General features: G+C 40.3%; 1 protein-coding gene across 11 annotated transcripts in view; it reads right to left on the bottom strand.

The window, feature by feature from the left end:
• The window catches only part of grik4 (glutamate receptor, ionotropic, kainate 4), a 283,245-nt gene that overhangs the window by 71,906 nt on the left and 198,797 nt on the right, over positions 1-12,542 (bottom strand). For 9 of the 11 annotated variants that reach the window (XM_079675100.1, XM_079675097.1, XM_079675094.1 and 6 more), the window contains 3 exons: positions 10,770-10,935; positions 4,022-4,200; positions 866-919 (listed from right to left, as the gene is read on the bottom strand). In XM_079675100.1, coding sequence (XP_079531226.1) covers positions 866-919; positions 4,022-4,200; positions 10,770-10,935 — 399 coding nt within the window. The remainder of the gene's footprint in view (positions 1-865; positions 920-4,021; positions 4,201-10,769; positions 10,936-12,542) is intronic. The other 2 variants (XM_079675104.1, XM_079675095.1) reach the window with 1 other exon arrangement.

Here is a 12,542-nt window from a genome sequence, read left to right as displayed (position 1 = left end):
TTGCCAGTGTAGGCAATGTGCAACATCCTCTATGAAGCATCGCTTACCAAGCTACATTGGTTTTGACTAACCACAGTTAACAAGCAGATTAAAGCAGCTGTGCTCTGAACATTATGTAATGCAATGTGATTATATCAGTAGGAAATAGTTTATGGGCACTATACAACTACATAGAATTGCCCCTAAATGTGAACCGACATTACAAGGGTCCAAGGCTAACTTTAGCAAAAAACTATGCTAAGTAGCCAAGTAATTAAAACGAAATAAAGAAACGTTTACAGTACAAGCTAAATCAGCAGTAGATAGATTCTAAAACGGGAAAAAAGAAAAGACGGAGAAGAAGAAAGGTGAAGATGAATGAGGCTTGGAGCTCTTCCTCAACTCTTAGACAGAAATGAATGTTGACTAAGGACGATGACCTCATCGCTCATTCCATGGGGGCTTGGCCGGCTTTCCACAATCACTATTAGATTAATAACTGCAGCAGCAACAACAACAACAACAATAATACAAGTAGCAATCACAATAATCATTATTATGTATTTTTTGGGGCCAGGAGTGCACTTCAACCGACGAGGGGCAAATGATCAGTGACTGGAGCCATTACCGCCACCACACTCAGTACGTCTCTAATTGGAAATCACAAGCAGTGAGGGAGAAAATCATAAGCTAAGCTATAATTCCTCTGTCTTAGCTCCTGCCTGCCTAACTCTATCTATTCAATCAATCATTCAAGTCAGGAGCACCAATTAAAGTGCACTATTTGAATACACTACAGGAGCACAGCATTGGACTACTGATGTGCTCCTGCAGGTGTGAAATCTATATTGCCTCCAGACACCAACACTATCCCCCGTTTCCTTACCAGAGAGGTGAAGATGTAAGTGTAGTAGACTGACAGCATCCCCAGCTCGGATGCCTGCAGAACAAAAGACAAGAGGGACAGGAGGTAAGAGATAAAAGGCAAACGTAAGAGATAGAAGATACAAAAGGCAGAAAACAGGAATACGACGATTGTAGTTTCAACAAAATGGTGGAGGTCAGAGAAACGGAGCAGGCAGCGGGAGAACAAAAGAGCAGCAGAGGGAGTCTAGAATAAAGGGGCGGGGAGAGAAGTTGAGAGGTCAGTGATTCAGTGTAACTCAAGCTCCACTCTGCAGCAGACAGATCAAATCCACATCTAGATAAGACAAGGCACATTCTTATCTGACGACGGCTCTCAATGGAGCAATTAATTTCCGAAGTGCATTAGTATGCTGCTCGACACTCCGTCTTACAATTAGATTAAATCAAAGTCACAGTGAGGAGCAGTTGTGAAGGACAGGGTGAACTTTTCATAGTTTCATTTCATTAAAGTCATTAGCAAAAGAGAAAAAATAATCGAGCTATAGGCTTCTGTTTAATCATGATGTGATGCACATTATGATTCAAATCCATAAATGTCAAGGAGATATATATATAAAAGCCTTTTTAAAGAATGTCCTCTTTGTACACATTTTTTTTTACTTTATATTATTCAACCCTGGGTTGAATCCTTTGTGAGCATGTATTAATCCTCATGTCCCTTCTGCGTCGCTTCACAGAGAGTGTCTTTTCTACAACTCGCTGCACTGAAATTTCCATATTTCCATAATAAATAGTTGAAAGACTAACATTATTCCAAGGTTGTTATCTGCACAAATGTAACCTCTGTGTTGGTGTTTGAATGCCATACGATGTGTGAATCACTCAGCTGTTGAATATTCAGCTTAAGTGTTTGGTGGGAGAATAAATAATAAAACACAAAGAGAAGAAAAACACATCTTATATGGCAAAAACATCCAAACACAGATGTCACTATTAAACTCTGTAGGACCTCTCATGTTGACTTTTTAAAGCTTTCTCCTTTGAGCATATTTAGCACGCTAAAATTACTGGTTACTATTTAATTACATTTTTATTCTTCAGATTTAGTGTTTTTAGCATCTGCCCTGCAGGGTTACACAGAGCCAGTTAAGCTTGGTAATGGCAGAGGTGATACATAATTATGTTTAACAGTACTTTATGCAGGAAGTAATATTTCTAACACCCAGCTTCTGTAACTTGGGCGATTAATGTCTTTATTACCTGTCCAAAGAAAAAATGACATTGAAACATAAATCGCATTTTCCTGCTGCCTACATCAGAAGACAACCAAAACAAGCAGCTGATGAAAAATATCCTTTTGGTTTCCTTTCACTGCATTTAAAATAAGTTTATTTTCCTTTTTTCATCCCACTTTGTGATCTCCTCGTTGTTCTACTGCAGCTTTTGGTCAGAGTGCAGGCAGTTTGCACTGCCCCGGTATACTGGCCTCACTATCAGTCCTACTCTGGCTTTGTAAAGCTGTGCACAGCAGTGGAGGGCTGAATAAACAAGATTACATTCAGAATGCTAACACTGCTGACCTAAACCCCTCAGAATGCAAAATCCACAGAGAGTGAGAAACTGTAAGATGCAAGATGTAAACAGGCAAATAATGGGAAATGTCTTGCATGACAAAGGGCGATTCTGTCCCTCTAGAGCAGCTCAGTACTCTTATCACCATCTGAGAAGGGTACAGTATATACGCCATATATATCTGATATAGTTGGCAACTAGGCACTCAACGAGAGCCAGCACTGCCAACTTTCTACCACCCTGCTGCAGGATTGTTGTGACAGGCAGCGTGACACAAATAGGAGACAAAAGAGTGAGAAACACAGGGGTGGGGTGCACAAGACCACACGAAGAGTGAGGTGTGAGGAAACACAGTGAAATAGTCTTCTCACGGGCAAAGAGCGAGAACGAGAACCACTCCATGTTGATAATGAAGACACAGACAGACGGAGAATGGGAACAGAGGAAGAGAGAAAGAAAGAAAGAAAGACATCCCACTGTGGGCTCCCGCTGCTCTGTGGCCCAGGGTTGCCATGGTGACTTGGATGACCACTGATGGCGGCCTGAATGAGCTTGATCGAGGTGAGAGATGGAGACTAAGGTCTACTGTGAGAGTAAGTTTATAACTGAGAAGGAGAAGCGAGAGAAACATCCCCCCTTTGTCTGCAGTTACTGTCACCTCCACTTTAGCCATCTATCCATCGTCTTCTAGAAATAATGGAGGTGCGTATTAATCACAGAGAGGCCATATCCTGTTGCCAAACACTCTAGCTTCCTCGGCTGGCCCAAGCACCGTTATTGATGCCATTAAGGCTCTTTACAAACACAAGTCACCAATCAGGAGGAGCTTCATCTTGTGTGGACGTCAGGCTGTTGGAGGTTTTGATAATGTACTGTGACGCTAATGATATGTATGTGCAATTACCTCATACAGGTCGAATTGTTAGGCTACGCACAAAAATAGTCTTCACTAAAGATTTCAAGTTTTTTCTCTCAGGCGGTAAACTTAAAAACTTTTTATATTTTTGAGAAAGTACAGCGGTAGATAGATAATGAATAAGAGCACCATTTTAGAAAGTAGAGAAAAGTGCCTCTTTTTGATTCTGTCCTTATTCACATCATTCCACTTAACTGTGTAGAATTTTCACTTTTCGAAGGTAATTCATTGGGATACAAATTGATTTAATACCATAATTCGATGTGAAAGGTTTGTTTGACTCAATTCCTCTGGCTTTTATTTTGGAGCCGAGATCTTCAGTAACTATGTCTTTTAAATGTCTACTGCCATAAATCCATGTAATCCGTCTTCTTATTAAAGAGAGCCAATGGATTACTGCAGGCAAAAAGTATTTAATTTATAAGTACTGCACACTATTTATTTGGGGAATACAAACTTTTAAAGATGAAAACTAAACCAACTTCTTCTTACAGTTTAAGAAATCACTCTCCCCATATTCAATTATTTTTAGCCCTGAAACCTTTTTGCCACAGGCGTTTTCAGCTACTTTTCCTTTTTGAGGTATCTGAAAGTTAAATAAATGTGGATCTGTATAAAGCCAAGACTATAGACATAGACAAGTTATCAGTGCACAAATTACACAGCCATCATGTGAACCATACTAACCCGTTCCAAAATGATGTGTGACATGGTGGCGTTGGCATCGACTATAATAGTGGCAGTCTTGTCATCTCGTATCTCCTTCAGGAGTGGGGTCGGGTCATTGCTGTCATCAAGCATGCGCACTGACAAAGTCTCCTTGGAGATGAGGAACTGCCTGAGGAGCTGCTCCAGGTTCAATAAGCCTGCCGGTAAGACACACGCAGAAAAAACACATAAGAGGGTTACTTGAAATAAAGTGAAGACTCTCCCAAGGATATGAACTCAGGTATAATATAGCTTTTTTCATATTAGATAGAACAGACACAAAGTTAAGGAAAGTCAAGTGCATTTAAAGTACCGGTACATGGTTGGTATTGTTAAAGCAGTATGCACTTACTATGCATACAATGTATCTAACTAGAAATTAATTGTTGGTTTTCCACCACATTTCACAGCAATGAATCCATAAATACATTTACAATGCAGAACACATGCACTGATTTCTTTTAATTACAATTATTGTGGAGCCATCAACACAAAGGGACGTTTTCATCAACTTCTCTTGTACTCGATCCCATGGTACGAGACCGCTCGACTCTGAGGAGGGTAAGTGGTATTTGCCCTAATTAAAGCATTGCCGACTTAATCAAAGTGTTCCCAGCTGTATTTTAAAAGTCACTCGGCATACATGTATAAGCAGACTCTGAGAGGTTATTGGACTAATTTATTCACATAGGAGACTAACATGTCAGGTGTGTCAGTGTGAGAAAAATACAACCTGAATAATGAGTCGCTGAGAGAAATATAATAAGCCATGGCATGTATGTGTGAAGGTTAAATTGTGATGGTTGAATTGGCCTCCCATGACCTAATCACACTTGAATAACATTTCTAGATATTGGCAAGTAGAGTCATATGAGAAGGACGTATCGCTACACAGAAGGACTTGCATTTCACTCTAGACTTGCATTACCTTCGCTTCGACCTAAAATGTCCATTATAAAGAAATAACAAAACAACACTCTAGACTTAGGCGTCAACATCTTTTAACAGTGATGTTTGCCATGGTGACAGCAGAGTAGATCATCCGTCACATAGGAACCAATTGTGGTCCAACAATTTAAAGTTATCAAGCTGGCTTTTTTAAGCTTTTTCACAGCACATTAACACACGCTACAGCACTGCCCCAGACACCAGAATCATGTCTAATGGCTTCTATAATTGTGTCTCGGTTACTGTCTGTCTTTCATCTGGTCGGTACGGCAGTGTATCATCGGGTGTGTTTGTCTTCCTGTAGCTGGCTACCTGTGTGTGTGCACTCATGAGACATCACTCGTGGCTGCTCCTTGCTCGCCTGGCTGTGTCTCCGACCTGTCAGATCGGCTTCCTCTGTAGTATAACTTTGATGAGCTTGAAATAGCTTCTGTTAAATCGCCCTCCTTGCCTGCCTCCTGCAGCCGCTCTCTCTAGCTTCTTGCTGTTTCTTGTTCATTAGACACTAGACTTTAGAGCTTCTACTAAATATAACTTGCCAAACTTGGCACATACACAAATTCTTGCTTAAATAAAGGGACACACAGAAAAGGCTCATTTTAGCTCTGGCTGCAAAGGATCTAAAGGGAAGATGTGAAGCTGAACGAAAAAAATAGATTTTCTTAAGTTTCACCTTGCAGGGAAATAACATGATCTTACTGCTTCTCAAGTTAAGTTATGTTTACGTTCAGAGTTACGCACCTAATCGCATTGTCTGTATCCTTGAGGCTTAGAAACAGGTTGAATCTATTTCCTAAATTATTTTTGAATTCAATCCAGTTCTTTCTACACTTTCTACTTTACATCCTGTATTGTTTACCTTCATATTAACAGGTCTTGCAGTATTTCCTGACATTGCTGCCTCATTAATGTGTTTCTTGGACATACTGTAACTGCCATCTCAAGATCAGTGGAAAAGTGTGAATCCACGGGCAGGGATGTAGATAACTAAACAAATACAAAAAAACAGATTCATAGCGCTACTAGGGGTCCTTGCAGATGCATCCAAGGACAGTTTTGTCCACCCCAGTCAGACCTGGCGTTAAGTGAATCTTCAAGGATCATAACCTTAAGTTCAGAGTCAGAGTTTTGATTTGGTACCTAGTTTTGTGTAATCCAGTGTAAGTTGAATCTAGAGAATGCATTATGTCAAAGAGAATCCTGTCAAGGTATTTATATAGATTAAAGATGTGTGTTTGTTAACACACAACTTGTTGGCAAGGAAGACACATGGCTCGAATTCTCACTGAGGCACAACAATAAAGGTGAGAGCTGACATTCAAGTCAGGAAACCAGCACTAATGTACCGTACCTTTCACATACACACCACACACATGCATGCACACGCACAACAGACAGTGCTTTTGCAGAGACACAAAGTGACCCAAAACAAGCACACAGAGCCGCAGACATACAGAGGAACAAGCAGTATAAAAAACATTAACAGAATACATTAAAGCAGCTGAATATGCATTCCTTGATGGTGTATTTGAATAATGTACAGTATAGTGAAATCTTCCGTCTTGAAGAAGCAATAAATATAGTCCCACAATCTTTGATTACATTACATTATGATGACTTATCATTTAGCCTTCAACAGAGTAATACCTTGTTTTTATGTTGTCTGCAAGATCAAAACCTATATATATATATATATAATTATATTTATATATACAGTCTATGGTTAAAACATTAAACAAATTCCAGAGCTTATTCCCCTTCCTATTAACTCAAATAACCATAGAAGTACAACCATCAATAACGGCAATAATCCACCTGTCACACGGTGATGGGGCTGATGTGCAGTTACTCATAATTCCTGATTTCTCTGCAAACAGAATTCATATACATTATTTGTGCAGTGCAAATACCTTATCCTTGCAAAAGCTTTTGTTGTAGCTATTTCAGCTTGAGGGTGATATTACCGTGTAGTAATATATAGAGAAAATGGCAAGAGGCAAAGATAGCAGAGTTCAACATGTTTTGTTGCCCCATGTAGAGTGTTCCACCAGGGACACTACTTTGTCTGTCTTTTTATTGTTGCCTTAAATGGACAGGTAAGGATGAAAGCTCCATGCTGGATATAAACCGAGTATGACATAAAGTGGTTTTCATAAACCTGTTTTTAAGGGCAGTTTAAAAAATCCATGAAAAACCCACATCAAAAGAAAATTCATACATATTTTACAGGTTGTTGTTTTTATAAAAGCAAAATTCTCAGTGCAATGAAACTTTGTGGAACAAGTATGTCACTTAAAAGGCTAGAAGAGGAGACAATGTTTTCAGTGTTTTAGTTTTGACTGGCTCTCCTTTAATTTGTTGTTGTGCCTTGTCCTTCTCCAAGGGTTTAATGGCTCCTGACTGGGCAATTAGCTCCACCAGCTGTTTACCTTGACGAGCCCAATTCCTAATACCCAAATAACCGTAGTGAATGGAAACATACTCTACCTAGTATTTTCCTTTGCTGATTTTCTGTAGAAACTGGTTATAGTCACAATACATCATATAGAAAACCGTATATCATTTACAGGAGATGCCTCTTGATGTGTCTTTTGATTGAAATGTTCACATTTCATTTATGCTGGTGAGGAATCAGCCTCAATCCCTTTTCTAATAAAATCAAGAAAAAAGTTGCTGCAATTTACTCTAAAGAAATACAACATGTTTGCAATTATATACACAAACCCTGCCCACTCTCTACAAATCTAAAATGTAGTTTTTATGGGTCAACAACTTTTATTCAAAAAAATCAGCATGTAAGCCAACTGCCCTTCATCTATTCAACGAGAAGCTTTTTAAAACTCCAAAGTGCTGCTGCTTCTCGCACCATCACCACTATCACTTTGATTACCTACAACAATGCCTTTCACATCATGATCATTAGTGGCCACAACATAATTACAATTATAAAAGTAATTATGTAGTATTAAGACCATCCTCTGCAATTACTATGTTCTCGTCATCCTAACACCAATAACACAGTGCTGATCACAAGTCATTGAGATGTCTCTTCCACCTGATCAACACTGATTACAAGTTAGAAAGGAGACACAGTAGGTCAGCATGAGCAATAGAAAATTGCAAATTATTAGACGTCACAATCTATGATTAAATACAAAACTAAAAGTTTAAAGTGAAACCATGATACCAAGTATGTTTTGTCTCTTACTTTGCTGCAGTGGAGCGATGCAGTGAGTTGAAAAGGCAAACCTTGCTCTCAAACTGTGCCTATCGAAGGAGAAAAATAATGCTCTTCAAGCATGTGTGGCCTACTGTTTTGTTGAACTTATAAATCCTGTGTACCTGCACTGCAGTTCCAGTCAACATTTCAGAGTTTAAGGGATATTCTCTTTGAGCTTACTGACAGCTGCACCAATCACCTCACTAATGAAAGTAGTCTGCTGTAGCGCAGTGTGAGTGAGAGCAGAAACAGCATGCATGGGAATGTGTGTGATTTGCACAGTGTACGTGTGTGCATGCAGAGTCCAGTGTGTGCACTTTAACACGTGTCTCTTTTCATTAACCAAAGGCCTCAACCACACAACATGTGGGCCCCCCAAGTAGGTCAACAAATTCAACCACATGGAGGGTTTTCGGAGCCAGATGTACAGTAATGCGGCTGCGGCACACACTGCTATCGATAGTGGAGGTTAGCTTTATTAATGTCCGTCCTGGTGTGCACTGTGCCTTTGGGCACAGCTCCACCTCCGCTCCTGCCTCCTCAGCCATGGCTGGGAAATATTCATGTATTGGCCACGCTCTATTAAGCCGTCACTACCTATGGTGATTAATGAGGCCGGCACATGTGGACGAGCCACCGACAGGCTTTCAACCGACCAACTGACAGAGAGAGAAGTGTAATGGGTTTCAGCTGTTGCTATGGCTGAACACAGACCTACACACACACACACACACACACACACACACACACACACACACACACACACACACACACACACACACACACACACACACACACACACACACACACACACACACACACACACACACACACACACACACACACACACACACACACACACACACACACGCTTCCATGTGATGCCTTTTCTATTGAATGAACGAGGGTCACATGAGAGAGTGCAATCAATACAGCCGCGTCATTTCCTGGACTGTCTCCCTCTCGTTAATGTATAATTCTAGTGTGGTTGCCTCCTCCCTTTCCTCACCCCAAACAACTACATTTCACCCCTGCCACATCTGCCAAATAGCATCCTCTCTTGTCCCCTCCTCTCCCACCCCTCTCTCATGTTAGACTCCCCTTATAGTATTTTATCTGCCTCTGATCTACCCTCATTGCATTTCTTTTTATTTCATTTAATTTCCTTTCCAGTACTCTCAAAGACCAGGGACACAGAATAAGAACCTCCCCGCCAACCTGCACATCCACCCAGAGGGAACAAAAAGAGTAATGTTAAAATGAGTTTCATTTCCCCAAACTATCTAATATTAAAGTCAAAGGATGCCTAAAAGGTTAGCTTGTTATCACTTTTCTCGCCGGAGCTGTATTAATCAACTCTCGGTGGAATTCGTGTCACAGAAACAGAATCTTTGCCCTGAATTGGAAAAATGACTGACAGGTACAGAAACACCTAGAAGGGAAAACAAGTAAAGATATATTTTACCCTTGCAGTGAAATGAGTCGTGTAGTAAGGTCGGTTTAAACTACAATTATATATATATATTTCCTTTTAGTGCATTAAATTATTTATTTACGAGTTTCTTCGTACAAAAATAACAGCATGAATCTACTTTAACTGACCGTAAATACAAACATTTCGGTTTGATTCATGTCATTTTGAGTGACAGATTTTGCCCTAAAGGTTATGAATAAAAGGAAACAGTCAAAGAGGCAGCTGAAAGGCAGAATAACTGAGAATAGAGATAGGTGGGAGGTGGGCGGTTCATAGTAGCTCATTGCCATCTCCAGGCAGTCTGAGACATGGTTGATGTCTCAAGTCTATTTCCTTTCTTCAAAGCATTGTGCTGATTAGGGAAAAGGTTAGCGGGTGCCACTCAGGGTCATGGTGCCTTTGTCTAGGGAGTTGTAATTACTGCTTGCTGGACTACAAGAGGGTGAGAATGGGCTATGGTTTAATCTTCCTCTCTATTTACGAGAATAACTTCCCTCAAGGAGATCTTCAAGCTTTTTTGAAGGTCATTCAGTTTAGTATCTTTAGAATCTAATGAGCGCCTTTGACAGGGAGGCGATCAGATCACTCGCACTGTAGATACAACTTCAAACACAACCCTGGTTCTTTTTAGTCTATCTAAAGAGGAGTTTCAGCAGTGTGTTTCTTAGGTGTACACAGACTTGCAAACATGACATTAAGATGGAAAGTATAAGACAGAATAAACATGACAACATGTAACAAGCTATATCATTTAATTTACGGATCATTATGACATTGCAAATGAGGAAGAACCCCGCAATAAATGTGATTTATTTTGGAAGCAGAAGCCAGGGATGTTGATGTGAGGCAGTTTTAGCGGAGCAGTGCAGCAGCTGCTTCAGAGGGGAGCGTGACACAGGGTGAGATGTTGATAAGCAACACAGCTGTTGTTAGAACACAGCCGACATGAGTGCGAAAAACGTATGTCTGCTTACATGTGTTAAAGGGTTGCAGACATTAGACAAAATGTTTGAACTTTGTTGGCAGATTCTCCCGGTCATGTGTGATGGTGTGTTTTGTTGTGAAGGTGTGGACGCTGTACTCACAGTCAGCCTGTGCACAGATGAGGCAGGAGGTGGTGCTGTTAAAGAAGGTGAGAAGGCCGGCCACAGCCAGGCTGATGTCCGTGTTGGTCGGCCTCATGTCCAGAGTGGTGAAGCGAGGGAACTGAACCTTCAGAATGTCCTCTGGAGCCACCTTGACATAGGGCACCTGCACAGAGAGGCTAAAATCAGACTTCCTGTTGCATTTTAACCATCTACACTTTTACATTCATGTTTAACAACGGCAGCAGACATCTGCAGAAAGGACAACAATATGCTGTAAGAGATCTCACCAAGAGCAAATGTGTAAGATGGAACTGCAGAATAAAAATAGTAAAATGCAAAAAAGACTGCCAGAAGAAAGAACAGTTCTGTAGAAATGGGATCAATCTGTTAAAATAAATTGCAAACAAGATGACCCAGGGGTCTGAGGAAATGTGCGCATTCAGAATTCTAATTCTTTCAGTGACACTGAAGCAGATTTCGGAGACTCCAAGTGTAGATCTGAAAGACCTATTTTGGTTCCACCCACACGAACAAGCACTTGTTAGAGAAAACTTCAGTACAACACCCCCTCACCCTCTGTGACAAAACATTTCTTCACTGTGGAGCAGCTCAACTGAGTGTTTCAGGTAACAGTTTTATAATCCAACATATCACAGCAAATTTCAGAAACTAACATTCTTTTTTTGTATTGGTGCTGTTAGATCATTGCATTGCACAGCTTCTTAGCAATACCAGAGTTAGCTACAAGCTTAATTACATCTGAAGTCCCTGTGCCGGGAACAGGGTAGATCAAAAATTCAATAAACAAAAGAAGATCATCATTTCTGATGTTAAAACCGTATGTTTAATACATTTATATAATGACCAAATCCAATATCATAATCTGTCAAATAAATAAAGAATATGACAGTCAGGTTAAAGTGCCAACTACCAGCTTTCCTTTGAAGGTATTACATCCATATCCGATGAAAAGTATTAGCGATAAACATGTAATGTAATGTATGCACATGTAGGTTCATTGTCCTGCTGTATTATGCTACATTTTTAGAACAGTGTGTAAAGAAGCTAACCCTTTCCACACCATAGACCCAAAACGGATGAACACCATTAAAGCTGTGTGTCAGAATCTGAAATTCATAGTGGCTGTTAAAGTATAATGTGCTGCAGGACGAATTAAAACCCAAGATAATGTAACTAATGTATACTTAATAGGTCACGACTGACTGCCGTGTATGTCTAAAAATCATAGTATCCTAAGGTCAATAATAGGCATTACACTTATGAGGCAACAATTACACTGGGAAAAACAACACAACACATTGAAGAGCAGAAGCATGAAATAAGGCGCGTGTTTAGCCAGTAGTCAGAGTAAAGATCAGGCCCAAGGAGTAAGTGAAAGGAAGCCAGCCAAGCCTTCAGTGAGAATCAATAAATACACAATTCTCCTATTCCAGCCCCATTGTGAGGCATACAGTCTTCAGTGAGATGGATTGCCGTGTTTTCACAGGGTAGATTTGCTGTTGCTACATTAATATCTGTATTCCTTTGCTGCCTCTAATGAATTGATCATCCCCACTAACAGGTATATCTAGCGCAGACTGTCTGAGGGTAGGTTAAGTACACTGCAGCTAACCTTGCAGCCTTGGACATTTCCTGAGCACAGCAACTAATCAGGACGGAAGCCCACTACAAATCTGCTGAACTTCAGGAAAACCATAAATTACTTTCAACACAATTTAAACACGTCTCCCATCTATTGTCATCCAATGA

The sequence above is a fragment of the Notothenia rossii genome (genome assembly GCF_949606895.1).
Source record: "Notothenia rossii genome assembly, chromosome: 4".
Lineage (NCBI taxonomy): Eukaryota > Metazoa > Chordata > Actinopteri > Perciformes > Nototheniidae > Notothenia > Notothenia rossii.
The sequence above is the reverse complement of the archived record's forward strand: the minus strand, read 5'-3'. Positions and strand labels throughout refer to the sequence as shown.